Source organism: Thamnophis sirtalis, unplaced genomic scaffold, assembly GCF_051295495.1.
Source record: "Thamnophis sirtalis isolate CommonGarterSnake01/CBP01778 unplaced genomic scaffold, rThaSir2_p1.2 scaffold_4, whole genome shotgun sequence".
In the NCBI taxonomy this organism is placed as follows: Eukaryota; Metazoa; Chordata; class Lepidosauria; order Squamata; family Natricidae; genus Thamnophis; species Thamnophis sirtalis.
This window is the reverse complement of record NW_028261384.1, coordinates 48,152,222-48,179,761: the sequence shown is the minus strand read 5'-3', so window position 1 is coordinate 48,179,761 and position 27,540 is coordinate 48,152,222. Positions and strand designations below refer to the sequence as shown.

General features: G+C 35.1%; 1 protein-coding gene across 2 annotated transcripts in view; it reads left to right on the top strand.

The window, feature by feature from the left end:
* Positions 1–315: 315 nt before the first annotated feature.
* TOP2B (DNA topoisomerase II beta) overlaps positions 316–27,540 on the top strand; it is a 56,138-nt gene continuing 28,913 nt past the window's right edge. Inside the window, exons 1-17 of one of the 2 annotated variants that reach the window (XM_087712871.1) lie at positions 316–618; positions 1,089–1,228; positions 14,961–15,131; positions 15,386–15,476; positions 16,874–16,937; positions 18,822–18,967; positions 19,640–19,737; positions 20,273–20,485; positions 20,566–20,739; positions 22,186–22,287; positions 22,453–22,590; positions 23,260–23,398; positions 23,750–23,907; positions 24,003–24,128; positions 25,293–25,403; positions 26,060–26,165; positions 26,439–26,548. In XM_087712871.1, coding sequence (XP_087568997.1) covers positions 1,139–1,228; positions 14,961–15,131; positions 15,386–15,476; positions 16,874–16,937; positions 18,822–18,967; positions 19,640–19,737; positions 20,273–20,485; positions 20,566–20,739; positions 22,186–22,287; positions 22,453–22,590; positions 23,260–23,398; positions 23,750–23,907; positions 24,003–24,128; positions 25,293–25,403; positions 26,060–26,165; positions 26,439–26,548 — 2,037 coding nt within the window. In that variant the 5' untranslated portion in view covers positions 316–618; positions 1,089–1,138. Of the gene's footprint in view, positions 619–658; positions 1,229–14,960; positions 15,132–15,385; positions 15,477–16,873; positions 16,938–18,821; positions 18,968–19,639; positions 19,738–20,272; positions 20,486–20,565; positions 20,740–22,185; positions 22,288–22,452; positions 22,591–23,259; positions 23,399–23,749; positions 23,908–24,002; positions 24,129–25,292; positions 25,404–26,059; positions 26,166–26,438; positions 26,549–27,540 lie in introns of those variants that run through there. The other variant, XM_087712872.1, reaches the window with a different exon arrangement.

Sequence of the window (27,540 nt, the reverse complement as noted above, 5' to 3'; positions counted from 1 at the left end):
AACCAATTTTAATTTAGGCACTGCTAACCGTCTGCGTCTGAAAGAACGAACGTGGCCTGTACCAGGAACTTCGCAACTTAAGAATTTTCTCTTTCTGTTTCTCTTTTAATTCAGCAACGTAGCCTCGGTTCCCTGAAATCCTCATTCCGAAATAGAGTTCTCCCGTTGCCACCCGCGGTGATGTAGAACCGCCCTCAGAATGGCTTTTTCGGGATTGGTGGAAGATGAGATCTGCGCGGCTGTCATTTCATTATAATTGGCCGATGGCGCCTTGGCGGGGTGGGGAGAGGAGAGGAGAAATGAGGCATTTGGAGGTTGCGGTAGCTATGCCGGACGGGGGCAGTGCAGTTATTGTCTGAAGATAGGGCCTTTCTGCGGGCGGACAATCGGTCGGAGGTTTGCCAGGCCGTTTTTTAATTTGGGCTCTTGGCAGTTTGGATCTTACTTCGAAGAAAAAGGGTGACCCACACCTTTTTACGCACAAGACTCCAAGCTGGCCTATCTGCTACGCCGCCGCCGCCCAACGTTGGTGTCAGGAGCGTCATCGACTTCCCCTCCCCCATCTGCGGCGTTCTCTGGGCCCTCGCGTGCTGATTTCTAGTCGTTTTTTATTTATCGGTATTTAAAACAAAAGCTCTGTCTCAAATATGAAATAAATACTTGTGATCTGAATCCAGAGTAGAGAAACAGGAAGAACCAAAGCTGTTGGCGCGCTCTATAAAGCCCCTGAGGGGAATTGTATAGGGGCGCGTGCACAGTGAAACGTGGGGGTGGGTGGGTTGTTCTGTGGTAGCTCACGCCGCTTAGGTACGCGTGTGCTTCGGAGCTAAGTTAGCGGCTGGGAAGGGTGGGCGCACGTTCGCACGAGAGGAAATCTTGGGTTCCGTATCCGTGTTTTGTGTGTGTGTGTGTGTGGTGTGTGTATAGGCGCGCACGCAAGCTGGGTGGGAAGAATCTCTGGATCGGAAACACCTCCTCCCGCCACCCGAAATTGCGGTGTAGGAAACGAGGGTGTGAGTGTAGCTGTAGCTCAAGTCCGGTCCGCGGTGGCTTTTTTACCCCCCTCCCTTCCATCTCCCCCCTTTTAGGGCTTTATATTTATAACTATTTATAACTATACTGAAACGACTATAAAATAATGGCAAAATCAGGAGGTGGAGGCGGCGGCGGCGGCAATGGCAGTGGAGGAGCCGCTGGCGGCGGCGGCAGCGGGGGTCTAACCTGGGTGGTAAGTTGCCTGGCATTTTGTCCCTATTTCTTTATCCCTTTCCCGCTGTTGATGCTTTTCTAACAGGTCCAGACAGAAACGAGAGGTGGAAGGCCCCAAGGGAATAATGGAGGAGCAAAGATGCTTATTAGGATGGCGATGCGGGAAGGCAATACGAGGAACTGGGGCGGGGGGCGGTTATTCCTGGCCCACGAAAGGGATGGAGGCAACGGCAATTGTGGATTTCATGGCATGGAAAGGCTGACATGTTTGGTCTGGGCCTGCAGGATTTTCTACTTCAGCGAGGATTCATCCACTTATTTAGCAGGAGGGCCTTGCTATTCGTATTCATGCAGTTAAATTACACGTCTCTCGCTGAATTGCTCGTTTGAGAAGAGTTATTTGTCCTTTTTAGTTTCCGAGTTTGTAAAGCTGCAAGATTTGTTTAGATTTAGATCAAAGGAGGAAGCTTTCTGAACAATAGTTTCACCTATATGAAAACCAGTCCAGTTTTTGTTTTTGTACACCTACATGTGTATTTAAGTTTTCTCCATATCTCCTGTCACAAAATAATAAAATCATGAAATTATAGCCTTTTCAATATTAAGAGTGGAATAGAATTGAGTTAGTTGGGCGAAAATATTTAAGGTGCAATATAAGAGAAAATTAGACAGTTAGATGTTCTTTTAGGCTAATTAAGAGTAATCATTTTTTCTTCAAAGATTGTGGGGCTGGCAGAGAGACAATAGAATGGATACTGTAATTTCTTTAGCCTATTACTAACTTCTATTTCTCTTGTTCCACAGAAAGTTCAAACAGGGTCACTTCCTTATTGTAACTGACCATAAAAAAGGCAACATAGCACAACAGTAGCAAAGCAGTTCATGTGTTTATCAAAAGGGCTTGCTGCTATTCTACAGATGCATGAACAAATAGAATTTTAGAACTTGAAGTGGTACTGGAAAAAATATTTAAAATCTACTTTTCATGTTAATGTTGCTGTTTCTTTGTAAAACTAATAAAGTCACATGTTTTTTTTGTGTTGAAGAATGTGTTTTTACAGAAGCAGCTGCATCTTAAAAGTAAAGGATACTGAGACGACAGTCTTATAAATTAAGATTGTGTCAGCATTGGACTGATAGAAAAATAATGTATTACTACAAAGTTCATTCTTTTGCTTTTCATACAGAAGTGATTTATAGTTGCAAAGTGCAGAAGGGGCAATAAAATTGATTGTATAAGTGGGCCTGTAACTTGGGAAGTGCTTCAACCTGTTGTATCTTATGACAGTAATGACCATCTTTTCATAAGCAAACCAATTGTTTTTTAAAATAACATTACAGACATGTAGGTAAAGTTGCAAGTGAATGTTTCCAGCTTATTCTTCAGGATAGCAATGTTTCAGAAGTATTTCTTTTGATAGTTTTCTTAATTGTCTTCTTTAAGAGATATTTAAAAGTGGATGTTTTTTAAGTATAGATCAGGCATGTTCAACCCAGGGGCCCAGGCTACATGTGGCTCTCGACAGCAAGTAATGCAACCTCACAAGATCGTGAACTTTTAATGTTATTATCTGATTTATATACAGTTACATATTTTAGATGTGGCCAAGACAATTCCTCTTCACTCTGTAGCCCAGGCAAGCCAAAGGTTCAAACATTCATAATAATTCTTGTTGAACAACCATTTGAAGTTGTGACAGTGCTGAAGGGACAGGACTTATGATAGCTTTTTATAGTTGGGGCCATCACAATGTCCCTGAGATCCTGTGATTACAGTTCATACTTGATACTTATAGTTACACTGTTGCATTTCATCTTAGTCGTGTGATCACTGCTTATAACCTTTTACAACTTGCAAACTTCAGTGCCATCTTCAAGCAAATTCAATGGAAAAGCCAGCAAGACTTCACAAATGGTGATCACATGACTTCATAGGATTTGTCTAACAGTGGCAACTGAGACTGCTACAACTATCATTTAAGTCAATGCAGTCACATGATATTGTTCTTTACAATTGTGTTGCTTAGCAACAAAGTTGCCAATTCAATTACCATTATTAAGTAAAAACTACCTGTATAGTTGAGATGGTACAATATGTAAATGTAAGCTTTTCTTGCATGTTTAAAAACTCTCAACAAAACATTTAGAATAGATACTCTGACCAGATTTATTTATTTATTTAATCAAATTTATATCTCTCTGGAATTGTAGACTCAGCAACTCACAAAAGGATAATGACATTATAACTACTAATGTATTACCTACAAACCTCAAAAACTACTTACTGCCAACATTAAATATCCTAGAAAAGGCCTCCAGCTGTTTTTGGATAATGTTGCAGACAAATTTCAACAATGAAATGTTTTATTATTAAACAGCTAGGCATGAAATATGCACACATATATCAATTCCTTTGTGAAATAAACAAGGAATCCACAGTTTTTATAGTCTCTTATTATATCTAAACAAATATAGATATAAATTCCCCTACTTACAAACAAGTTATATTCTAGGGGACTGTAAATCCATTTTGTTCATAAGTCCAAACAAACACAAAAATCATAATTAATTTCAGGCATGCACACATCCCTAAACAGTGAACAGTATTTATGCACATCAGCAGACTGCATGCAAGTGAAGTTTTGAGAAGATGGGAAAGGGTTATTTTATGGTACATCTTCTCTGGTAACTTCTAGGTTGTAATTATAGACATTTGTTAGAATTGGCAAAAGTTCATATTTCAAATATTATCCACAATGGCTTCTAAACAGGAAATACAGACACTCATGATTTAAATTGGCTTTCTTTGTATTATATAGATGATAATATGAAATCACAATTGCCAATTCTTTAGCCAGTTGGCCATCATATATATACATGAAGTTTTTCTCAAGAATCTAGGGTTCATAATTTGTTGACATATATGTGGATCCAAGCAATGTGTAATTTGATGGATGGCATTTTATTGTTATTACTGTTATTATTTGGAAGCCATTAATCTTAGTTTCCATTTTCAGTCATAAAATGTTATTAGCTTACTAGTACTACATTGCTAACTTTTGACTTCTCAGTCTTAAATTCCTTCTAAAGTCATTAACAATGGCTTAACAAAGACGAAGAATTTGTGCAGCTGAAACTTGCATATCTGGAAGATAGTAAGATTGAGGAAGGTTAATATAAGCAAATAATCTTATTAAAATTGTTATTTTAAAAGCAATCAATTAACATTTTGATTCTTTGGTATTTCTACATTTTTCTATAAAATAAAAATTTGATTTTGCATATAATGAAAAATAGAACAGCAAATAAATATTTAAATTCATAGTTTATAGCAGCTAAATAAAATTCTATCACATATATGTACCTTAATGATAAATATTAGCTTTTAAAAACTACAACAGATTGTCAATATATAGGACTCTCGATATAATCCCCAAATCTTTTCCTAAAATAATCCCAAAACAATAGACAAAATCTCCTGTATCTGACATTCATATAAATTGCATCTTTTGTGACAATTTTTGTCACTGATGTAAATCGATACAAAGTAGTGAAAAAATATATTATTTGTATAAATACAAGTAAAAAGGTGATGGGAATGACACAAATTGATCAATTTGTGGATTTAATAGACATTTTAATTTTCTATCCCTGTACCTGAATTTTATAGGAATCACAATTTTAAATTTTGAATAAAGCAAATAAATGTTAGTTTCAATTAAATAAGTTTTATTTACATATTTTTGAAAATAACATTTTTATTATGAGTAAAATATAACTTGTAGCATTTCTTCTAGATAATTCCTGTAAATCAATACAAGTTTTGATTTCTGTAAAAACACATTGTATTTACTGATTAAAAGTTTATTCACCCTAGATAATTTAATGCACATGTAATTTCTTGTGTGTATTTGTTATAGCTATATTCTGACCCAAAATATCCTTTCTGAATAATTTGCAGATATTCCTTAAATTAATACTTTTAATGTTTAAATTGAAAGAGATTTGCAAAACATTTTACCAGCTGGTGTTTATTTGACTTAATATATGATTTAATAATTATATTTTGATAGCATTCATTTTTATATCTTCCTAAAATTGTCACTAGCAATCTATCTGAGGAAAGTGATTGGAAATTGCCACTCTTAATAATATATAGTCCTTAGGTATATAAATATTAGTTTTCACAAAGCTAAAACGCCTTCAATTCCAAAAATCTGAAACTATGCATATATAAAACTATTTTGTGCCCTACTCCCAATCTAAAAATTTTAATTTATATGCCAACACTATCCATTAAATTTTGTCAGTTTGATTAAGATAATCTACATACAGAATACAGAAGCAGTGAATATTAATGTAAACATGATTTTAATCCATTTTGCCTCCCATTAAAATTAAATGTTACATTGACTTTTTCCCACGCCTGTATTGCTTACCTACCTTACCTTCTTGATTTGAGCAAGATTTTTTTTAAAAAAATGTGATTCAGAGTATGTATAGGTAAATGTAAAATACTTGTTAGGAATACCTTAAACCAGGTCTATTTTTTTTTCCAAGTTTACATGGTCATTCCAGAGGACAGAAATGTCAAGGAAATGATGTGTCTGTGTTAAGATATGTTTGTCATGGATGTGTTAAGTTACAAAATATCCATCTATGGTTAATAACAGATGGTTAACTGTCAAGTTTGTTTTCCAACTTGCTTCCCCATTTCCAAATATGCTTTGAATCATTCCAGTTTCCTATCTTTTATAACTAAATGAGGACCTTCCAGAAAAAGCAAGTTTTTTTTAAAGAATGCCACTGATATTTTAATATGTGCCAAGTATTTTAAGTATTTTAAGTATTATTTCCATTCTATAAAAAGTTTCGTACTAGTTGAATCCAGCTTTATACTAATCAATGTTAACATGAATAATTTTGTCTAAAACAATTTTCTGCAAAAAAAATAATTGCTTTTCAGAATTGCTGCTAATATGTTTCAAGTAAAGTCTAATTGTATATTGGATGGACAGTATTTTTGAAGAGGTAGATAATTTGTGTGTTTGGGAGGCTTTTCAAAATTTCAGGTGTAGTTAGATATACAGATATCACTCATTGTGGATAAAAATAATATTTTGCCCCATTTTTACTTTTAGGAGAAATTATTCAGAAATGAATTGCTATGCATTCCAAAGATTTAATATATTGAATGTCTGACTTATTTTGTTTTAAAAAGGAAAACAACCATTTAATGCAAACTATATCAGGTTTGGAAAGGGAAACAATAATCCCCCCCCCATTTGTAGCAATTGAAATACTATTCTAACAATTAATTCTCGGCTCTAAATTCCTCTGTATCCCATTTATTTGAATAGAATAATAATAGAATTAGAACAGAATAGAATAGAATTCTTTATTGGCCAAGTGTAATTGGACATGCAAGGAATTTGTGGCATTCTGTGATAGCTCGATTATTTAGTAATTCAATTTTTACAAGTGGTGGGTTTTGTAATCTAATTACTATTTTAATAATTTTAAATGAATATCTGTTTAATAATTTTGTTAAAGGTTTGAAATTGAACACTAATAGATACAAACTTAAAAAAGAAAAAAATGCAATAAAAATAAAAATAACTTCCTCTCATTCCTCAGAAAGTGGCAAATATAAACAACTCCATAATCTGTTCACCTCCTCTTAACTAAGAACCATAAAACCCATTCCATAATAGGCAAATGAAATAAATAAATTCCTCATTCTTCAATTTAATTACCAGCAAAAAATCCAAAGAAAGATCTAAGATTTTAACAATAGTTAACATATATAAAATTCAACATCCAGATTTCAACAGTATAAGGCAGAAAATAGTTCAAATATCCCAACGTAAACAAGCATATTGTTCTATCAATATGAGCAGGTTATGTTCCAAGAGGTCCATTTTGTTTGCAAATTCAACGTGATCAGTACAGTTCTTACTTTGCCCTATGCGAGCAGACCTGTGAACATTATGCAAATGGAAGCCAGGAGAAGGCAGAAAAAGAAAACTGGAAAGGATTAATTTCCAGAGCATCACCTATATAACAGTTCTAGAAACTAACTCTTTCCCACCTTTTTCAACTTCAGGATCTTTTAGGGTTGGATATTTGAATTGAACAGACTAGAGCTGGAAGGGACATATGAGGTCTTCTAGTTCAGTCTCCTTCTCAAACGGGACCCTACATCATTTCAGACAAGTGGTTACCCAGTCTCTTCTTAAAAACTTCCAGTGATGAAGCACTCACAATTTCTGAAGGGAAGCTGTTCCATTAGTTAATTGTTCTCACTATTAGGAAGGTTCTCCTTGATTCCAGTTGTTTCTTTCCTTGATTAATTTCCATCCATTGTTTCTTATCTTTCCCTCTGATGCTTTGGAAAATAAGGTGACTCCCTCCTCTTTTGTGGCAGTCTCAAATACTGGAATACTGCTATCATTTCCCTTCAGTCCTTTTCTCTTGAACAGCCAAACCCAAATCCTGGAACCTTCATATTTCAGTCTCCAGGTCTTTAATCATCTTAGTTACTCTTCTCTGTGCTTTTTCCAAAGACTCAATATCTTTTTTGTAATGTGGTGACTAAAGTTGGATGCAGCATTCCAGGTGTGGCCATACTAAGGCTTTATAAAGCAATACTAATAACTATATGTAGCTTTGGTTCTGTGCCTCTGTTCATACAACCAAGGATTGTATTAGTTTTTTTAGATGCTGCTGCATACCTACTGCTGGATCTCCACTAGGACTCCAAAGTCCCTCACAATTATTGTTTTTGAGCCATGTTTCACCTAATCTATATTTGTACCTTTGGTTTTTCCTGTCTAAGTGTTAAACCTTGCTTTTCTCCACATTAAATTTCATTTTATTGGATAGGCCCCATTGTTCAAATTTGTCAAGATTTTTTTGGATCCTGAGCTTATCTTTTGGGGTGTTCTCATAGAGGTGGAGATAGCATCCATGCATGGTTGACACTGTCCGATCTCTGATTGGACTGAGTCTTATTAATAATTAATTAACTTCATATATAATCCGCCTTCATGAGTGACTCCACCCTGCTTCCGACTCAGTCCACTCTGGGACAGATGTGTTATCCTACATTCTATAGACAATTTTGGTGATTATTCTCTAAAAAGTATCAGGCTGTTTCAATTGGAAAAGGAATCTTACCAGTGGCACGGATTCCTGGCTGTGCCTTGGCCTGATGATCTGTGCCTCAGGGAAGCATTGCCTTTGGGTCTCAGGGTGAAGGACTATGCACCCTTGAGCTGCCTGCCTCCATCATGCTTTCTCTCTGCATAAATTCATGATTTCACCAGCTCTGCCTGGTGCCTTTGATAGCCGCTTCTGCAGTTGTGTCTGCAAGGCTTGTCTGCCCATGCCCGCCTGTCAGCTGTGAGCCATCGGCATGAAGACGATTGACTCCTTTTCATCCTTGACGGGTCGCTGATTGCTGAGGCGCGAGGAGAGTGGGATCAGCTCCCTTTCATTCCCGCTTACAGCCGCGGCGCTGAGAGAGAGAGAGAGCTTTAGAGCCACTGGGTGAGCGGGCCGTGGAGAGGATGGTTAGGCAGTGAGGGGCGCTGCAATCAGCGGGAGACGCATCTTTCTTCAACTGCTCCTGAGGTCCAGGGTGTCACTGAGGGTGTGAAAAAAGTGAGTGGAGGACCTGCTGCAGAGGCGCTGCCACCATTTTGATTTGACCTTTCCACACCGGCACATAATGATGGATAGTAGCATGGCTGGGCCCTTTCCTGAGGCAGGCAGGCACTGTCAAGAAGCGCCCAGGCTTGTTAGCAGTAGTTCAGGCTCTCCTCTCTCCAGCAGTTTCATCTACCTCTCAAGGGGGAGAGGGGAACAGGAACCAAGATAAGACCTGAGGCAGGCAGGCACTGTCAAGAAGCGGCCCAGGCTTGTTAGCAGTAGTTCAGGCTCTCCTCTCTCCAGCAGTTTCATCTACCTCTCAAGGGGGAGAGGGGAACAGGAACCAAGATAAGGGCGGCAAGGGCTCCAAGCTCAGGAAAAGCTCAAAATCAAGCTCAAAGTCAACTTCAAAGGGGGCCAAACACCTGGGCAAGGTTGACCAGCAGAGGCACTCCTCCTTTTCTATGACTGACCATCCGCTGCCAGCAAGCATATGTCCAGGTCACCAATTCCCACTGAGGATGGACTCAAATCTGGACCTTTCAGCCCAATTTTGCTGAGGCCCTCTTCACACCTACATCAGCATAGCCCCCATGCCTGCTTTGCCTTCTGCAAACCCTAATATTCAGGACATCATAATGGAAGCCATTAAACAGGGCATTGTGACTGAGCTGCAGGAACGCTCTCAGGCATCTGTGAGCCTACCTCGAATTCTTCACAGAGGGAAGCATGTCCGCCTCTGGTGGGAGATAGGTCTTCAGATCGTTCACCTTGCAGCCCATCCCCTGTCTCTGAAGAAGGGGAAATCAGGGAGGCTGATTTGTCTGTGGAGGAAGGTGCAGTTCCGGAGGTGCCTATATGGGACTTTTCCCATCTGATTTATTCAAGCTCTTGCTAGCTAAGGCTAAAGTCGCAGCAGACCTTGGGGGACAAGCTGAGGTTCCAGTGATTCCTGTGCCAACCACTTCAGCCAGCGCCTGGTTCACCAAACATAAGCTGGAGGCTGACACCCTACCTGCCCCGCAGCTATTTATTGACACAGTCCAGAGATAATGGTCTGCACCTACATCTGGCCCTTCGCCTTCCATGACCAGCAAGCACTTCTACAATGTAGGTGAAGGGCTGGATAAATTGCTCAATTGGCCCACCGTAGATGCTCCAATTTCCACCCTCTATTCCACCACCACATTGCTGGGGTCACAGGAGGAGGTCCTCAAGCCGGAGGACAAGAGGGCGGACCAGACCCTCCAGCGGGGTCACCAGGCAGTGGCCTGGGCTGTACATGCATCGACAGCTACGTTGTTTTTCTCCCAGTCCAGCCTCTTCTGGTTACAACAACTTCAGAAGAGTATTCCAGCCAGGGACTCCAGAGCACACCAGGACCTGAATAAAATTGTGGCGGCTGTGCAATTCTCCTCTGACACCACCCTCAGTACCATGAGATTTGCATCTAGGGCCACGGTGGTGGCATCCCGCAGGTTCTTTTGGCTGTGCCAATGGCAGACTGGCAAGAGATATGTGGCGCTTCGGAACCCTACAAAGGGAGGGCAATTTTTGGGGATTCCCTTACTCTACTATTGATTGAGGGAAAAGACAAATATAAGGTTCTCCCCTCTAACAATAAGAAGGGGTTTTCCCGTCCAGGCCGTTACCCCAGAAGGCAGTTAGGGCAGATTTAGCCTTTGAGTTCATCTCCTCCCCCCTAGATTCTTCATTTGGTCCCCAGTTTCCCAGAACCCTCAGAGGCAACTCCTGATGCACTTGGTAATCCAGCACCTTTTGGACATCGAGGCCATCCAAATGCTGCCGGTAAACCAGCGTCATCAGGGATTTTACTCCATCCTATTTGTTATCCCCAAGTCCTCAGGAGGATGGACGGCTATATTGGATTTAAAGCAATTTAATCGTTATTTAAGGTATAAAAAGTTTAAGATGCATTCATTGGAAATAATATTGGATTATGTCGAGGGGACTTTCTTACCTCTATTGACTTAGTGGAGGCATACTTGCATGTACCCATCCTCCCAGATCATCAATTTTTACGGTTTTGTTATGGCAATTGTCATTATCAACATAGGGCCTTGCCTTTTGGTCTTTCTTTGGCTCCTCGAACCTTTACTAAGATTTTAGCGGCATTAGCACATCTCAGGAACGTACCTATCCGGGTACAATGCTATCTTGATGACATTTTAGTACAATCAGTCTCACTAGATAGTGCCAGACTTGATCTTTCCATCACTATACAAGTCCTCCAATTCCATGGTTTTTCCATTAATAGGGACAAGAGCCATGTTAACCCCGCCACCGGGATTCTGCACCTGAGGGTTTGGATTGACACGATAGCAGAACAAGTATTCCTCTCTGAGGAGAGAATGGACAGTTCAGGCAGTTGATCACTTAGGTCGAGAGGGAGACTAGAGTCTCATTGGCTATGCTTTCCAAGCTACTGGGAAAAATGGTGTCTGCCATTGCAATTGTACCCTGGGCTAGGTTACACACCAGGGATCTGCAATGATTCCTTTTACCCTTTCAGAAGAGACGGACTAGTACATCTCTGGCTAAGGTCACTGTAACTGGGGAGGTCTGTAAATCCTTACGTTGGTGGAGATCCCCGGTGGAGATCACTAAAGGATGTCACTTCCGGGTTGAGAAGAGGGTCACAATTACAACAGACACAAGTCTTTATGGCTGGAGGCCACATCTTGACAGTCAGATAGTGCAGGGCCAGTGGAGTTCGGAAGAAGCAGCTCAGAGAATTAATCTCCTGGAACTTAGGCCATATGCCTGGTTCTCCTGTGTTTCATCCACTCCCTCAGGGGGCAGCATGTTTTAATTCTCACCGATAACATGACTACTAAGGCACATGTGAACAGGCAGGGGGGCACTAGGTTGAAGCAACTGATGAGGGATGCTCCTATACACTTTTCCTTCTACCCCACTGATAGCCAGAGTCATACACAAGGTCATCTCCGTCAGAGCGGAAGTCATCTTCATGGCCCCACACTGGCTGCATCTGTGGTTCACAGACCTCTGAGCAGAGACCCTGGAGAATCCCACCGGACAGGGTATGCCTCAGTCAGGGGTCTCTGGAGTACCTGGACCCTCAATGGCTCCAGTTGACCATCTGGCAATTGAGTGGAGTGTTCTGGTGCAGGACATGTTCTCCCCCAGGGTCATAGACACTATTCAGGTCTCTCGAAGGCCCTCCATGGACCCTATCTATAATGCAACCTGGCGAATCTTCTGTACATGGTGTTTAGCCAAAGGGATCATTCCTACCTCTTCATCTGTCCCTCAGGTCCTGGAATTCCTCCAAGTTTGTATAAGGGGTTATTTCCCAATACAATCAGGAGGCAGGTGGCAGCTCTCACTACCATCTTGACCTGGGGAGGGGGTCAATCACTATCCCAACATCCCACTGTACGGAAGTTCTTAAAAGTGGCTACCAATCTCAAGCAACCTGCAGTTCACATGTACCCCACATGAGACTTGCTTAAGGTGCTCACAACTCTCACCAAACCACCATTTGAACCCAGCCGTACTATATCCTTACAGATCCTCACATTGAATGTAGCCTTCCTGGTGGCCATCACCTCTGCCAGGAGGATTTCGGAATTGCATGCCCTATCTGTTAGAGAGGATTTGTGCACCTTCCATGAGAACAGGGTGGTTTTCCTGTTAGACTCCTCCTTTACACCCAAGATTGGTTCATGGTTCCACCGGGCACAAGAGGTTGTCCTTCAGAACTTCTGTCCATCCCCAACCCGACCATTACAAACACAGTGGCACAAGCTTGATGTTAGGCGTACCCTGAAGATCTACATACACAGAACGTCAGAATTCCGACGCTTAGAGGCTCTCTTCATATCTTTTCATCCCACATCACTAGGACGAAAGGTTTGGTGTCTACCATAGGTAGGTGGGTCAGGAAATGTATAACTGCAGCTTACCATTCTAACCAGGAAATGGTTCCTTGGGGGGTCATCGCTCACCCAATGAGAAGCACGGCCACTATTGCTGCTTGGACAACTCAAATCTCCCTGGAGGAAATTTGAAGGGTGGCCGCATGGGCATCGCCTTCCCCCTTTATAAATAATTACAAATTGGATAAATTTGCGGATACAGCTTTTGTCCATAGAGTTTTGCAATCAATACATTCTGACAGGTAAATCAGACCAGTCTTGGTCCTTCCCATAAGGACACCAGCTTAGGTATATCCCATGCATGGATGCTATCTCCACTTCTATTGAGAAAGGGTGTTAGTACTTACCTGATATGCCTCTTCTAATAAGGTGGAGATAACATCCAGCCTGAAGGCAACCTGGTCCTCATGGAAAAGCAGGTATGATTATTTGTCTGTATTTCTGTAAAGTACCTTGACTTGGTGTTGTGTTACGTTGCTGAAGTTTTGCATTTATTCATTACTAAAGTTTGGTTTTTTGGATAACACAATGAGTCTATGTGTTTTCTTTGCCTGAGTCACTCATGAAGGTGGGTTATATATGATTTAATTAATTATTAATAAGACTCAGTCCATGCATGGACTTTAGAAGAGGCGTATCAGGTAAGTACCAACCCCCTTTCTCTTTTAGTGCCAACTTAATATCATCTGCAATTTAGATGAATTCCCCTTCTATTTCCTATTCTAAGTCATTATGAAGATATTGAAGAGTACTGGACCTAAGACAAAACATTATTGTACCCCACTGCTTGCTTCCCTCTATGTAAATGTAAGTATCATTAAGGACTATTCATTGAGGGCTGAAAGCCCTATGAAGCGGTATATAAGTCTAACTGCTATTGCTATTGCTATTGAGTACGGTTTGTCAGCCAGTTATAAATCCATCTGGTAGCGATGCTGTATATCCAACATTTTTCTGCTTACCAAGAAGTAGGTTTTTGAGAGGTTTGTTTGTTTAGACAAAGGTTCGCAACTGAAATATTTGTACCGTCTGTAAAAGAAAACCTAGGCTTGACATGACAAAGAGATAATATCTCCTTTACAAAAAGACAAACTCTAATACACGATATTTCAAATAGAAACCTTTCCCATTTGAATATACATGAACATTCCACTCTAATCCATAGGTGCACATCCACATTTCACAAATAATAATCCTAATATCTTAATATAGCAAAAGACTAACATTTAATATAACATAGAGAAATAACTTCTCTTTTTTAAAAACAAATTCTCAGATTCTTATGATAAATTAGAAATCATCTTAAATATACACTGGATAATAAATAAAATATGATTTTAAACTATTTGAACCTTAAAGAAGCCTTATCTTCTTTATTACGCAGTTCTCTGTCTTCCTGGTTTGTGCCAAAGCTTTAGTTGTCCCTATAGTTGAACAACAAACTATGGTCAGTGTAAACTGGCAAACTAAAGACAATGAAATACATGAATCCAAGCATTATTAACATAATTTTAAATGTTATTTTATTACCTCAGAAACTATCCTCTGTAGCATTCCTCTTGAATGGGATTTTAGCCGTCTATGATATGTTTAGTGAAACTGAAGAGACTATACAAATTCCTGTGCAGATTAAAAAATAGTATTGTAGGCTACATCTCTTGACATTGCTGGACTCCTACCTTATCTTTTTATTTACAACAATAAATGAATAAATTGTAAGCAAAATACCAGCCGCTAACAATTTTATCCACAAATAACTCCAAGTTCATCTAGGCGCATGCGTGCGCACATAGGCACACACACACATACACACACACTGAAATTAAATTTTTTTGCTACCAGTTCTATGGGTGTGGCTTGGTGGGCATGGTTTGGTGGGCATGGCAGGTGAAGGATACTGCAAAATCTCCATTCCCATCCCATTCCAGGGGAATGATACTGCAAAATCTCCATTCCCACCCCTCTCAGGGGCCAGCCAGTGGTGGCATTTGCCGGTTCTCTGAACTTCTCAAAATTTCTGCTACCGATTCTTCAGAACCTGCTGGATTTCACCCCTGATACATACATACATAGTAGATTACTTTCCAGATTATAGGTATTGTACTAGTAACACATTTTCCAAAGCTTTTGAGTAGGTCAAAACTAGAATTTATATTATTTTTATCTATATTACAGACACTGTTTGATAATCAAAACAATGCTTCAAAAAAAGAAGAACCTGAACACACCAATAAAAATGATTCAAAAAAGCTGTCTGTTGAGAGAGTTTATCAAAAAAAGACTCAACTTGAGCATATTCTTCTCCGTCCTGATACATACATTGGTTCGGTAGAACCTTTAACTCAGGTAATTTCCATTTTCTATTTATTTGAAGCTTTAATATTATCATTGAATATATCAAATCTTGCTTGTATGGATGGTACAAATGGTAATTTTGACTTTTTTTCCTTATTTTTTAACATTTGTTCAGAGTCATTTGGCGAGTGGTAACATAATTTTAAAAATCTCTAAAATATAATGAGCATTCTTTTAAAAGAAATAAGCATATTTTAAAGTAATATATATCTATAAAGTTTCATGACAAAAAATTTTATTTACAGTTGATGTGGGTGTTTGATGAAGATACGGGAATGAATTGTAGAGATGTCACTTTTGTTCCTGGTTTATATAAAATATTTGATGAAATTCTTGGTAAGTATTTATAACAATGATATATTAACAGCATTTCAAAATTATTTTGAAGTCGAAGAATTCAGATATACTTTGGCATGTTGTAGATACATTGTTATTAATAGTAAATGTGTTAACATTAAAGAGATAAAAATAAACCAAGGTATCATGTTTTCTTTCCTTTCAGAATTAATTATGAATTTATTCCTAATTTATACACTTATATAAATTTATATAATTTATTTATCTGTGACCTAGAATTTAAAAAAAAAACATTTCTATGAAAATCCTGGTATCTAATCAGGGGAAGCTATACCAATCAATGATAATTTTACAACATGAATTAATTCAATAGTAATATAATCAAAACTGCTATTAATATGGCAAAACATTGTATTACATCTTTCTTTCATATTTTCTTATTACAATTTCATGTCAAATATCAGCATATGTTTTATAAAAATATTTAGCAGGTTGATTTGAATCTACCTAATTCACTATCAAATATTTATAATATCCTGATAATCAATTATGAATTTTCATAAGTATTATAAATTCAGAGGTTAATCCTTGATTTACAACCAGTCTCTTTAATGTTTAATGGCATTTGAAGTTATATTGGATCTCCCAAAAATTATTTACAACTTGTTCCCAAATTTATGGCCACTTCAGCACCCCAGTAGTGATTCAGTCTTACAACCAATTGCAGACACACTGCAGTCCCTTCTCGCCTATCTCCCCAATCCCCCACCAAGTCCCCACAGGCCAATTCACTATGCATTGACACGTTGAGGGAGGGAGGATTAGCCTGAAAGAAGGCAAAGTAGTCTGTGGGTAACCAGTAGGGAGAGAAAAACCTACAGAGACCTGAAGAAAGGAGGAAAAGATCTATGATGACCAAGGATGGAGAGGGAAAGCAGAAGACAGGCTGTTCCTGCAGTTTCATCAAGAAAATTACTAAATTTTCGTAGCGTGTTTCTTTACTGTCAATGAATCTTGCTTAGAAATTCAACTTTTTCTGTATGGTTATATAATAAAAGGAAAATAGATATTGAAATATCTCAGTTGATAGAAGTATAGGAAATCTGTAAGATTAAAATATTTTAACTAAGCACAAAATGACTTCAAAACTTGATTGTTAACATTTTCATCTTGGAAAACTGACATAAACTGACATACAAGGTGCACTTTAGTGTATGTTTTTATATAGAAGTAATAGAAAGCTAATTACAAAATATAAAATGATGATACTATTCTAAATCATTCTATAAGAAAATTCAATTGAACTCTGGGCCTGTAACTCTCTCTTGCACAATTGCTGAGATTTGTTGTAATTACCGCATAAAGGTATAGCATTTGTCTTATTTGTAATTGTTTAATACAAGTTATTGCTGCTAATAAATGCTTGTTTATTCTAGTAAATGCAGCTGACAATAAGCAAAGAGATAAGAATATGACATGTATCAAAATATCAATTGATCCGTAAGTATGATGTTTGTTCATTTATAATGACAACATACTATTAAAATTCTGATTGTGTTTTCTTGCTTGTACCGTCAAGTTATTTCAAACAGTGTATTATACAGCAACTTTTGAATCAAGCTGCCTAAAATAAATTAACTTAAAGTAGGCATAAAAAAAATCCAGTACCCATTATTGTGTAATTGAAATTTCCATGATATTCAAATCAGTTTTATTTGCAAAATTGTGATTATTGCATATCCATACTTCTCTCAGTAATATGATCATGATTTCCTACATTCCTTACTACCTTCCCACAAGCAACACCACTTCCGCTCCCACTGATTTTTTGCCCACCTACAGTCATTCTGTTTTTCTATTTAGGTAACTAAACATTGACTTATTTTTAATGCTCATTTGCCCCTATAATTATTTTTCTATTTATGATATATGTCTTCTTAGATGATCATGGAATTTTTTAGCATTGGGGTTAAAAAAATATGGTCACTCTAAAATTTAATGTTCATTTTGGTCAATCACACTGTACTACTTTTCTCTCAAAAGGATGATCCAATAAGTCATATGGTTGCCTAGTCTTGTACTATTGAATATGCATAGCATGATAAGTAGTATAGAAATATTTTAAATAAATATATATTTGGTTGTCTAAAAAAGAATTATGGTTCCTGAAGGTTAATATTTGATTTTTTTTAATATAAAGTTTTTATTGTTAGAATTAATTTGGGGATAGAAGTGTTAAAATGCTTCTTTGTATTAAATATTAAAATGAAAACAGGAATTTAACTTCATAATAAAATAATATGAACTGAATATATATAAAAAGAAAGTGCTTCAAACAAAAATAATAATTTAAGTATGTGATCAAAATGCACAGATTTTTCCTTTGATTGTTTAAATTGTAAAGGTTGTCATGATATTTCTGAATATAAATGATAAGAGTTCAAATATGCTATTTTGTTGTGCAAGGTATATGTCACATTTTATAGATAATCATTCTCAATGTCATTTTCCACTTTTTTTATTTCATGCTCTTAAATCTTCTGGATTCCAATTCATATATTTTCTAGATATATCTTTTAGGCAATGTTGTTGTATATAAATATTATTGTGGTGTTTGCAGCTTTAAGTTGGCAATCTTGGACAATCTTTTTGATCTTTATGTTATTGGTCTATTGACATGGATGAGTGTTTGTTGGATAGCATACCAAGAAAAATATTAATTGTATGTTTTAGATCAAGATCAGGATTTAATCACTGCACACTACATTAATGTGTAGTACAATGTTACAAAAGCAAGCTGAACTGTGTGACAAAGATTTCCTAATACTAAGACAATAGAGAGACTTGTATCTGTAAAATATTTGAATATTTTATCAGGGGTGTTAGTGCAGGTAAAAGATGTTTTAAATTCCCATTTTTTAATTTTCAATTTTTTTTATCTACAAGGCGGAGTTATCATGTTCATCTGTCTGTTGTGGAATCCCACTGCATCGAAGAAGATTCAGCATAGTTGTAGAACATATGTGGTGGGGATTGGAAAGGCTTGTAACCTTAATATTGCTTTAAGTAAGATATAGTCTAAAATATAGGCAAGATTCTAATTGGAAGATTGAAACTGCAGCCACCACTTCTCTCAGCATTGGAGAAAAGATATGCACTGTGTGGTGTTCTACCAGCGATACAATTTTTGTTATGTTTGTCTTGCATGTTATCTTAATTGTTCTACCGCAGCTTAAGATATTGGTAGCCGCAGCGATTTACTGCTAATTGGGTAACTTGTGAATTTGTAAACTGCCAGCCTGAAGCATTTGTATTGCATTGTTGAAAACTGTAAAGGCAACTGTACTTTTCTGTGGTTAAAATATTTACTGTTTTCTCTTACAGCGAGTCAAATATTATAAGTATTTGGAATAATGGAAAAGGTATTCCTGTTGTGGAACATAAAGTAGAAAAGATGTATGTTCCTGCCTTAATTTTTGGACAGCTATTAACGTCCAGTAATTATGATGATGATGAAAAAAAAGTTACAGGTAAATATACTATTACAGCATAACCTAAATTATCATTTTTAAATAGTAGTAACAATTTCATGGCATTTGATGCTTTAATTGGTGGAAGTTAAGAGATTTATAAGTGGAACTAAGTGGAAGATTTTAAATTCATTAATTTCACATTCCTGCTGCAAAATTCTAAATGAAGTGCTATAGTATTTGTATGTTAAAACAAAATACAGATAGCTCTTGATTTGTGATCAAAATTGAGCCTAAATTTTAGGTTGCTAATAAGACAGTTGTTAATTAATTTTGCACCATTTTATGACCTTTCTTGCTACAGTTGTTAGGTGAATCGCTACAATTGTTAAGTTAGTAACATAGTTGTTAAATCTGGCTTCCCCATTGACTTTGCTTGTCAGAAGTTCACAAAAAGTTATCACATGATCCCAGGACATTGCAACTGTTGTAAATATGAGTCAGTTGCCAAGCATCTGAATTTTGATCATGTGACCATGGGGATGCTGAAGCGATCGTGTGAAAAACGGTCATGTTACTTTTTTCAGTGCTAACTATGAATGGTCATTAAATGAACTGTTGTATTCAAGGACTACCTGTATACCATTTGCAGATGCATATCATGTATCAGTGGGGGAGACATAGTAAAAACAAAAACATATTGAGAGGTATTCATGTTCCCTACCTTTTCAGGTGGTCGCAATGGCTATGGTGCAAAACTTTGTAATATATTCAGTACCAAGTTTACAGTTGAGACTGCTTGCAAAGAATACAAACATAGTTTTAAGCAGGTATGATTGTTTCCCTTTGCTTTCTTAACATATTTCTTATGTGATTAAACTTTTTAACACAGTTATTAAAAAGATGATAGGACAAGATATTCAGAGATATTTACAAGGGATTTCTCTGATTGAAACTTTGAACAATAGAATTTATTCAATTGAATGTAATTGTAGAAGTATATACCTTTACAGTCTTAATCTTAATAGAGAACTAAAAAATATTATTGGTCAGAACCCTGAATAATTTTTCCCCCTTTACTTAGCATCCAGTCAGCATATCATAAATTAATCAAATAATAATGTGGGAAATAATCACATTATATTCAATGCATTAATGATTATATATCATATTATGAACATATGGATTATGTTTTTAAAGAAAAATATAAAATAAATCAAATATGATATTATTTTAGTTTATATGGGAACTGAAAAAAGAAACATCTAATTTAGAATGACTGAATGAAATTTCTTTAGCGCTGTGTTTTTGTCAGAAATTTTCTATTAATGTATATGCTTGTTTTTTATCTTTTTTTTAATGAAGACCTGGATGAATAATATGATGAAGACTTCAGATCCTAAGATTAAACATTTTGAAGGAGATGACTACACATGTGTGACATTCCAACCAGATCTTTCAAAGTTTAAGATGGAAAAGCTTGACAAAGATATAGTAGCTCTTATGACAAGAAGAGCTTATGATTTGGCAGGAGCATGCAAAGGAGTCAAAGTAATGCTTAATGGAAAGAAACTACCTGTAAGAACATTAGTAAAATATTTCTATAATGAAATTCTATATGTTCAAAGCAGAAAATAATTATTCTTGTTAAATCCTAGGTGAATGGCTTTCGTAGTTATGTTGATCTTTATGTGAAAGATAAGTTGGATGAAACTGGACTTGCTCTAAAAGTTACTCATGAACTTGCTAATGAACGCTGGGATGTCTGTCTTACTTTAAGTGAAAAGGGATTTCAGCAAATTAGTTTTGTGAACAGTATTGCTACCACAAAGGTGAGTTACTTTACATATTAAGTGATTAAAATAATATACAGCACAGCACAACAACCAATCTATGAACCCCTCAGAATTCAAATCAACTGCACAGCCAACCAAAGACAGTACCATCCCTCAACCCACCCACACAACCTTCCACCAGCAGTTGACCTCCCAATGACCGTGATCTGATATAATTTCCTTATCACAAGACCTATCACAATACCCACTGATAATTCACAAGACCCTGACTTGGCACACCCAAACCTTAAGGCCTTATAAACAGAAGAACATTGACACTGACATCCCCTAAACTACACTGAAGATGTTACCTAGCTTGGTAACAGAATGTTTGGAAACCAACCCACAACCTCGGAGAACGAACCTTCAACCTCATCCTACACCTGAGCTACAGATATTTTCCACTATTGCAAAACCTAGCACAATCTTTGAATTGGAATTAATGTACTTTGGATTTTTAATTTTATAAATTGTATTATATACACAACAATATAAAATGAAATGATAGAAAATCACTGGGCTAATTTTGATATTGCTCATATATACGCCCGAAACAAGTAATGGAAATATTTTAAAATAAGTTGTGAAAGTAATGTCAAACAGGTTATTGATTTCATATAAGCAAATGTAATAGTTACTGTATATGATTTGTAAAATATTGGCATCAGTATCAATATCTCTTACATGCCTTAGAATTATAATATGTTTGTATATAGCACATCTTTTAATTATTTCTAAAACTGTTATTTGAATATTTTTGAGCAGACTGCTTAGAAAAATAGTTTGCCTTAAAAATTCTATTGTTAGTAATTTCTTAATCACAAATCATCCAATTCAAAGATGCTGGTCAGCATATCAGATATTATATTTTCAGTATAATTGTTACTTTTCATTTTTTAATCTCATTAGTGATAAGTAGTTAAGATTGCAAAATTAGATTATTTTGGTATTACTGCAATTCTTGAGACATACCTTGGTATGGTAGTTGAGAGTATGACTTGTATCACTTTCCGCATGAAGCCAGCTAGATGACCTTGGGCCAGGTTAGGAAAAATGTAATGGGAAACCATTTCATTAATTTTTGCCAAAAAAACTGGGTTTTTAATTATATTGTATTATATTACAAAAATATTCCCAACATTAGTTCCTTCAATGTAGTTGTGAAGCTCTACTGTGCAGTTTATAGACTTTTAAAAATGAAAATATGTTCATATATGTGTGTACCACATATAAATTGTATATGTGGTACACACAGATAAATTAAAAATACTTCAATATGAGAGTAGTAATATTCCTAATGTGTTCAGGATGTGTGGCATTCTTTTGATTATTTAATATTTCTTTGTTCCTACTGTGAAAATGTTCTCATTATTAGAAGTTCTAAAACACAATTTTGTTTTGTTATTGTTGCTAACTTCTTTTTTTTCTTTTTTTTACCTTAAGGGAGGTAGGCATGTCGATTATGTGGTAGATCAAATTGTTGGAAAATTGATAGAGGTAGTAAAAAAAAAAAACAAAGCTGGTGTTTCAGTAAAACCATTCCAGGTAAGTTGATGTTCATATTTTGAAATAATTTCACAAAAAAAGATTGCTTCATTATTTCTATATCTTTGTTTTCTTATTTTCACTTGTGTGCATATTTATATATGTATATTTTGTATATATTTATTTATTTATTTATATATATATATATATATATATTTTGAACAGGTAAAGAACCATATATGGGTTTTTATTAATTGTCTTATTGAAAATCCTTCTTTCGATTCTCAAACGAAAGAGAATATGACACTCCAACCGAAAAGTTTTGGGTCCAAATGTCAATTATCAGAAAAGTTTTTTAAAGCAGTAAGTATTTCATATTTATTTAATAACCATAATGATTTGAAGAATTATTGACCAATTTCTTTAAAGAAAGTAAAAACCCTGATGTGATTTACATTTCAGAAACTATTCTTAATATGATTAAATAAAAAGTAATAAAAGAATAATGCTTTAATATTTGAAATGCATTTTCTTTTTAATTAACAAATACTGATGTTTATTAACTGTCTTGCAAAATGCTATCTAGTTTTGGGAATATAATACAAAATTCAGTTCATAAAATTTGTAGGTCTTTGAGTGGTATGTGAAAGAGCCTGGTGACACAATGGTTAAAATGCAGTAGTGCAGGCTAACTCTGCTCAGAGCCAGGAGTTTGATCTTGACCGGCTCAAGGTTGACTCAGCCTTCAATCCTTCTGAGTTGGTAAAATGAAAACCCAGATCATTGAAGTCAATATGTTGACATTTATAAACTGCTCGGAGAGCGCTGTAAAGTACTGTGAAGTGTTATATAAGTTTAAGTGCTATTGCTGTTAATTGTGAGAATAAAAATAAGGAAATATCAAGCTGTGTAAAAAATAAACTCTGACATGCAATATTTTTAAAGAAAAAATGGATTTTAGTGCTTTGATATATTTATTTTTAATGTAACTCTTTTTTGTAGTATTTTTAAATATGAATTCAATTTTTATAGGCTTCTAACTGTGGCATTGTAGAAAGTATACTGAATTGGGTGAAATTCAAGGCACAGATACAGCTGAACAAAAAATGTTCATCAGTGAAACATAGTAAAATTAAAGGCATTCCAAAACTTGATGATGCTAATGATGCTGGTAAGAGCTAACAATCACTTTTTATAACAATACAAATGCCTCCAAAGTTATTAATTAATGACTACGGACATGCTTCAGGTAAATATTCTTGCTAAGTTGAACGTATTTGTTGAAAATAGTATTTTTCAGCATAGGTGGATTAATACTGAACATAGTAGTTATACCATAGTTAAAGAGCCATGCTATCTAAAAAACAAATTCATGTCAGGTATCTGTATTTTTTTTAATAAAATGTTTTTTTCCTGAAAATGTGCTATTCTTTTTTAAGAATTTTAAGAATTTAGGTTTGAACTGAAGATTACTTCAATCCCCTTACTTTGATTTTTTTTGGCTCTTTTCATTATGTTATAGGTGGCAAGCATTCTTTGGATTGTACATTAATTTTAACTGAGGGAGATTCTGCCAAATCTTTAGCTGTCTCTGGTTTAGGTGTTATTGGAAGAGATAGATATGGGGTATTTCCACTCAGGGGAAAAATTCTTAACGTTCGTGAGGCATCTCATAAACAGGTAAAATATGTCATTTAAAGAGTTGTTGAGTGCATAGATAATTATATGCATGTATTTACTAATATAGCTTGTTTTAATTCTATATTTCTACACAGATTATGGAAAATGCAGAAATTAATAACATTATAAAAATAGTTGGTCTACAATACAAGAAAAGTTATGAAGATCCAGAGTCTCTGAAAACATTAAGATATGGCAAAATTATGATTATGACTGATCAGGTCAGCTGAAATTCTAAAATTAAATATTTATCATGCAATCCCTTCTTTGCTTATAATCTTTCTTATTGCTTCTCATTTACATTTACAGTCTTTATTCTTCTTCTGAGTTTGTTTAATTTACTGATATCTTTCTTGACAACCTGTGTACTTTATACTAATTGGTGACATTGATATTATTTTTATTTATTAAAATAAATATAATAAACAATTTTCCATTGATTTTATTTTTTGAATTGATTGATTCTGGATAGAAAGATTTCCAATCATTTTTAAGAAGATTTCCAATTTTCAGTTTTCGATTTTCAGTTTTTCAAAGTTTTTAATAGTTTATGTATTTAGTTTTCTGCCATTATTTTTTCTGATATATTTTCAGTTACACACTGTATTTTTAGCATTCATATTATATATATATATAATATATATATAATAATATATATATATATATATATATATATATATATATATATATATATATATATATATATATATATATATATATATTTATTTATTTATTTATTTAAAGAACTTTGTATATGCTGCTTGAATCCTGTATTTATATAAAGAAAAAGCTGTACTTAAAGAGCCATGGTGGCGTAGTGGTTAGAATACAATATTGCAGACTGCCAACTGCCGGCAGTGCAATCCAGACTGGCTCAAGGTTGAATCAGCCTTCCATAGTTCTGAAGTCGGTAAATTAGGACTCAGGTGGTTGGGGTGGGGGGCAATATGCTGACTCTGTAAATGGCTTAGACAGGGCTGTAAAGCATTATGAATCGGTATATAAATTTATATTGCTATTAAAACTAACATTCATTCAATTCTACATGACTTGCAGAAGAAATATTTATTTATTTATATTTCTAAACTTTCCATAGATAGATAGATAGATAGATAGATAGATAGATAGATAGATAGATAGATAGATAGATAGATAGATAGATAGATAGATATAGATAGATATAGAAATAATAGAAGACTGTATAAGCATATTTATCTGAATATAGTCTAAGTAACTTTCTAAGTAGTCATAGATATATAAATCTTAATTGAACTATTTAAATAGTAAAAATGGAATTGTTTGTAAAAGTTATCCCATGTGGTACAGTCATATTTTATTTTTATTCAGGATTCATTATATTTGGCCATTTTCCCATTTTTATTCAGGATCAAGATGGATCACATATTAAGGGTTTGCTTATCAATTTTATTCATCACAATTGGCCTTCACTTCTGAAACATGGTTTCCTTGAAGAATTTATTACTCCAATTGTAAAGGTAATTAGTATAGTCAGCGTACATGCTATAACTAATAAACCTGAGGTAAATTTTATGTCATTTAATATTTGAAATGAAGCATGAATATAATATTTTCAATATTCAAGCATTTTTCTTTACATTTAAGAATGATTCAAGATTTAAGAAAAGAACTTTTTTTCTTCAGCAAAAGTTGTATATAAAACATTTACCATTTATGTTTCCGACTTTGATTATATATCATGAACACAATCCTTTGTTGCCCAGAAATAAAGCTTTATATAAACTTGTTGCTTTTATTTCTTAGGATAATGTCAGAATTTATTATATGAAATAGCAATCTTTTAGAGAATCATTGAAAGTTTTGTATGACACTATTTCCACCTTCTCAAGTATTCTAATTTCTAACCTTCTCAAGTGTTCTAATTTCAACATCCAGTCCTTGAAAATCTTGAAATAAATTTATTATTCATTCTAATGACATGGCATATATGGCCAAGCATATGTACCTGTGAAATATTTTGAGCTGTATTTGGATTAACCTATTATAAGTCGAGGTTGTGTTAAGATGGCCCAAATCATACTTGAAATAACCATAAAAAATATTATATGTAATCTTTATAAAACACAGGAAAAATTATGAACTAAAATCTAATTGAATTTCTCTTTATTTAAAGGCAAGTAAAAATAAGCAGGAACTTTCCTTCTATAGTATTCCTGAATTTGATGAATGGAAAAAACATATGGAAAATCATAAAGCATGGAAAATAAAATACTACAAAGGTTTGTACTGAACTCCTTTTCCCCTTCCTCAAAAATATTTTTAATCCAAAATGCACTTTAAAATGAATTAATTGAAATAGAAATTTAGTTGATTTGTCATTTACAATACTAATTAGATTAACATTTTAAAAATATTTATATAATCACTATTGGATTAATATTAAACTTTTGGCTGTACTTTTTGAGTCTTCCTGAGTGATTATTAAATTATTCTGTAAAACATTGAGAAAAAACTATAGTTTAACATGTCAAGCTTTTTTCCAATTGAACTAGGTTTAGGCACCAGCACTGCTAAAGAAGCAAAAGAATATTTTGCAGATATGGAAAGACATCGGATTTTATTTCGATATGCTGGTCCTGAAGATGATGCAGCCATTACATTGGTATATATCTGCTGAACATCTTTTTTTGTTATTTATAATTATTTACATTATTAAAACATATTGAAGTCATTGTAATATCTGATTATTAAGCAATGTTATCTATGTTTATGTAGCAAAAATCTGTAAGAAACCACGGTAAAAGAAAACTTGATGAAGGTGACTTTCTAACCTTACAAAAATAAAATAAAATGTCTTAAGATTGATTCCTGCCACCTATAAAATTTCATGGGATGAGAAATTGTATTTGCATGTTGTCAATCTGTTTAAATTTAACAAATTTGGTAAAGGGAAAAATCTAAAAACTAAATCTTAAAAGAGCATTGCTTGGAATATGCCCAGAGGTCAGCTGTTATTGGTTCGCACTGGTTCTCCCAAACTGGATGTTACTTTTCTGAGTAGTTCGGAGAACCGGTTGTTGGAAGAAATATTTTCCATTTTACAAGGCTAATCCTGCAAGGGAGGCAAGAAACAAAACATTCTGGTATGCCTGTATTTCTAGCCCATAAGTCCAATTTGTTTTAATTTTCTCTCATGATAATATGGCATAGTAACATGGCACCAATTGTAGAAAGTTAGCATCCACCCCTCTCCTAGAAGAATGAAATATTTTGAGAAATATTAAAAAGGAAGAATATATTTCCCTGAATGAAAAATTGAAAAACGTGTTCTTAGGAGGAGAAAACAGCCCCCACCTCCCTTAATAGTCCACAGAAGATGTCAGCACTTTAGAGATAAAAAGATAGATAGCTATATCCAAAGGCAAAAATTCCCTGAAGTAAGGTCTGAACAAAGGCAGAATGAGATTAGCCTTCACTCAATATGTTAATTTTTTTACATTTTATAGCCCAAATATGCCCACTCACTTTCAGGAGAGCTTAAATGACCTCTCTGCTAAAGAGTTTTACTTTATGAGCAAAAGTAACTTTGCTGCTGATAGTTATCCTTGTATTTTAACTATTTTAATTCCTCAATGTGTTCTGGCAACCTGCTTG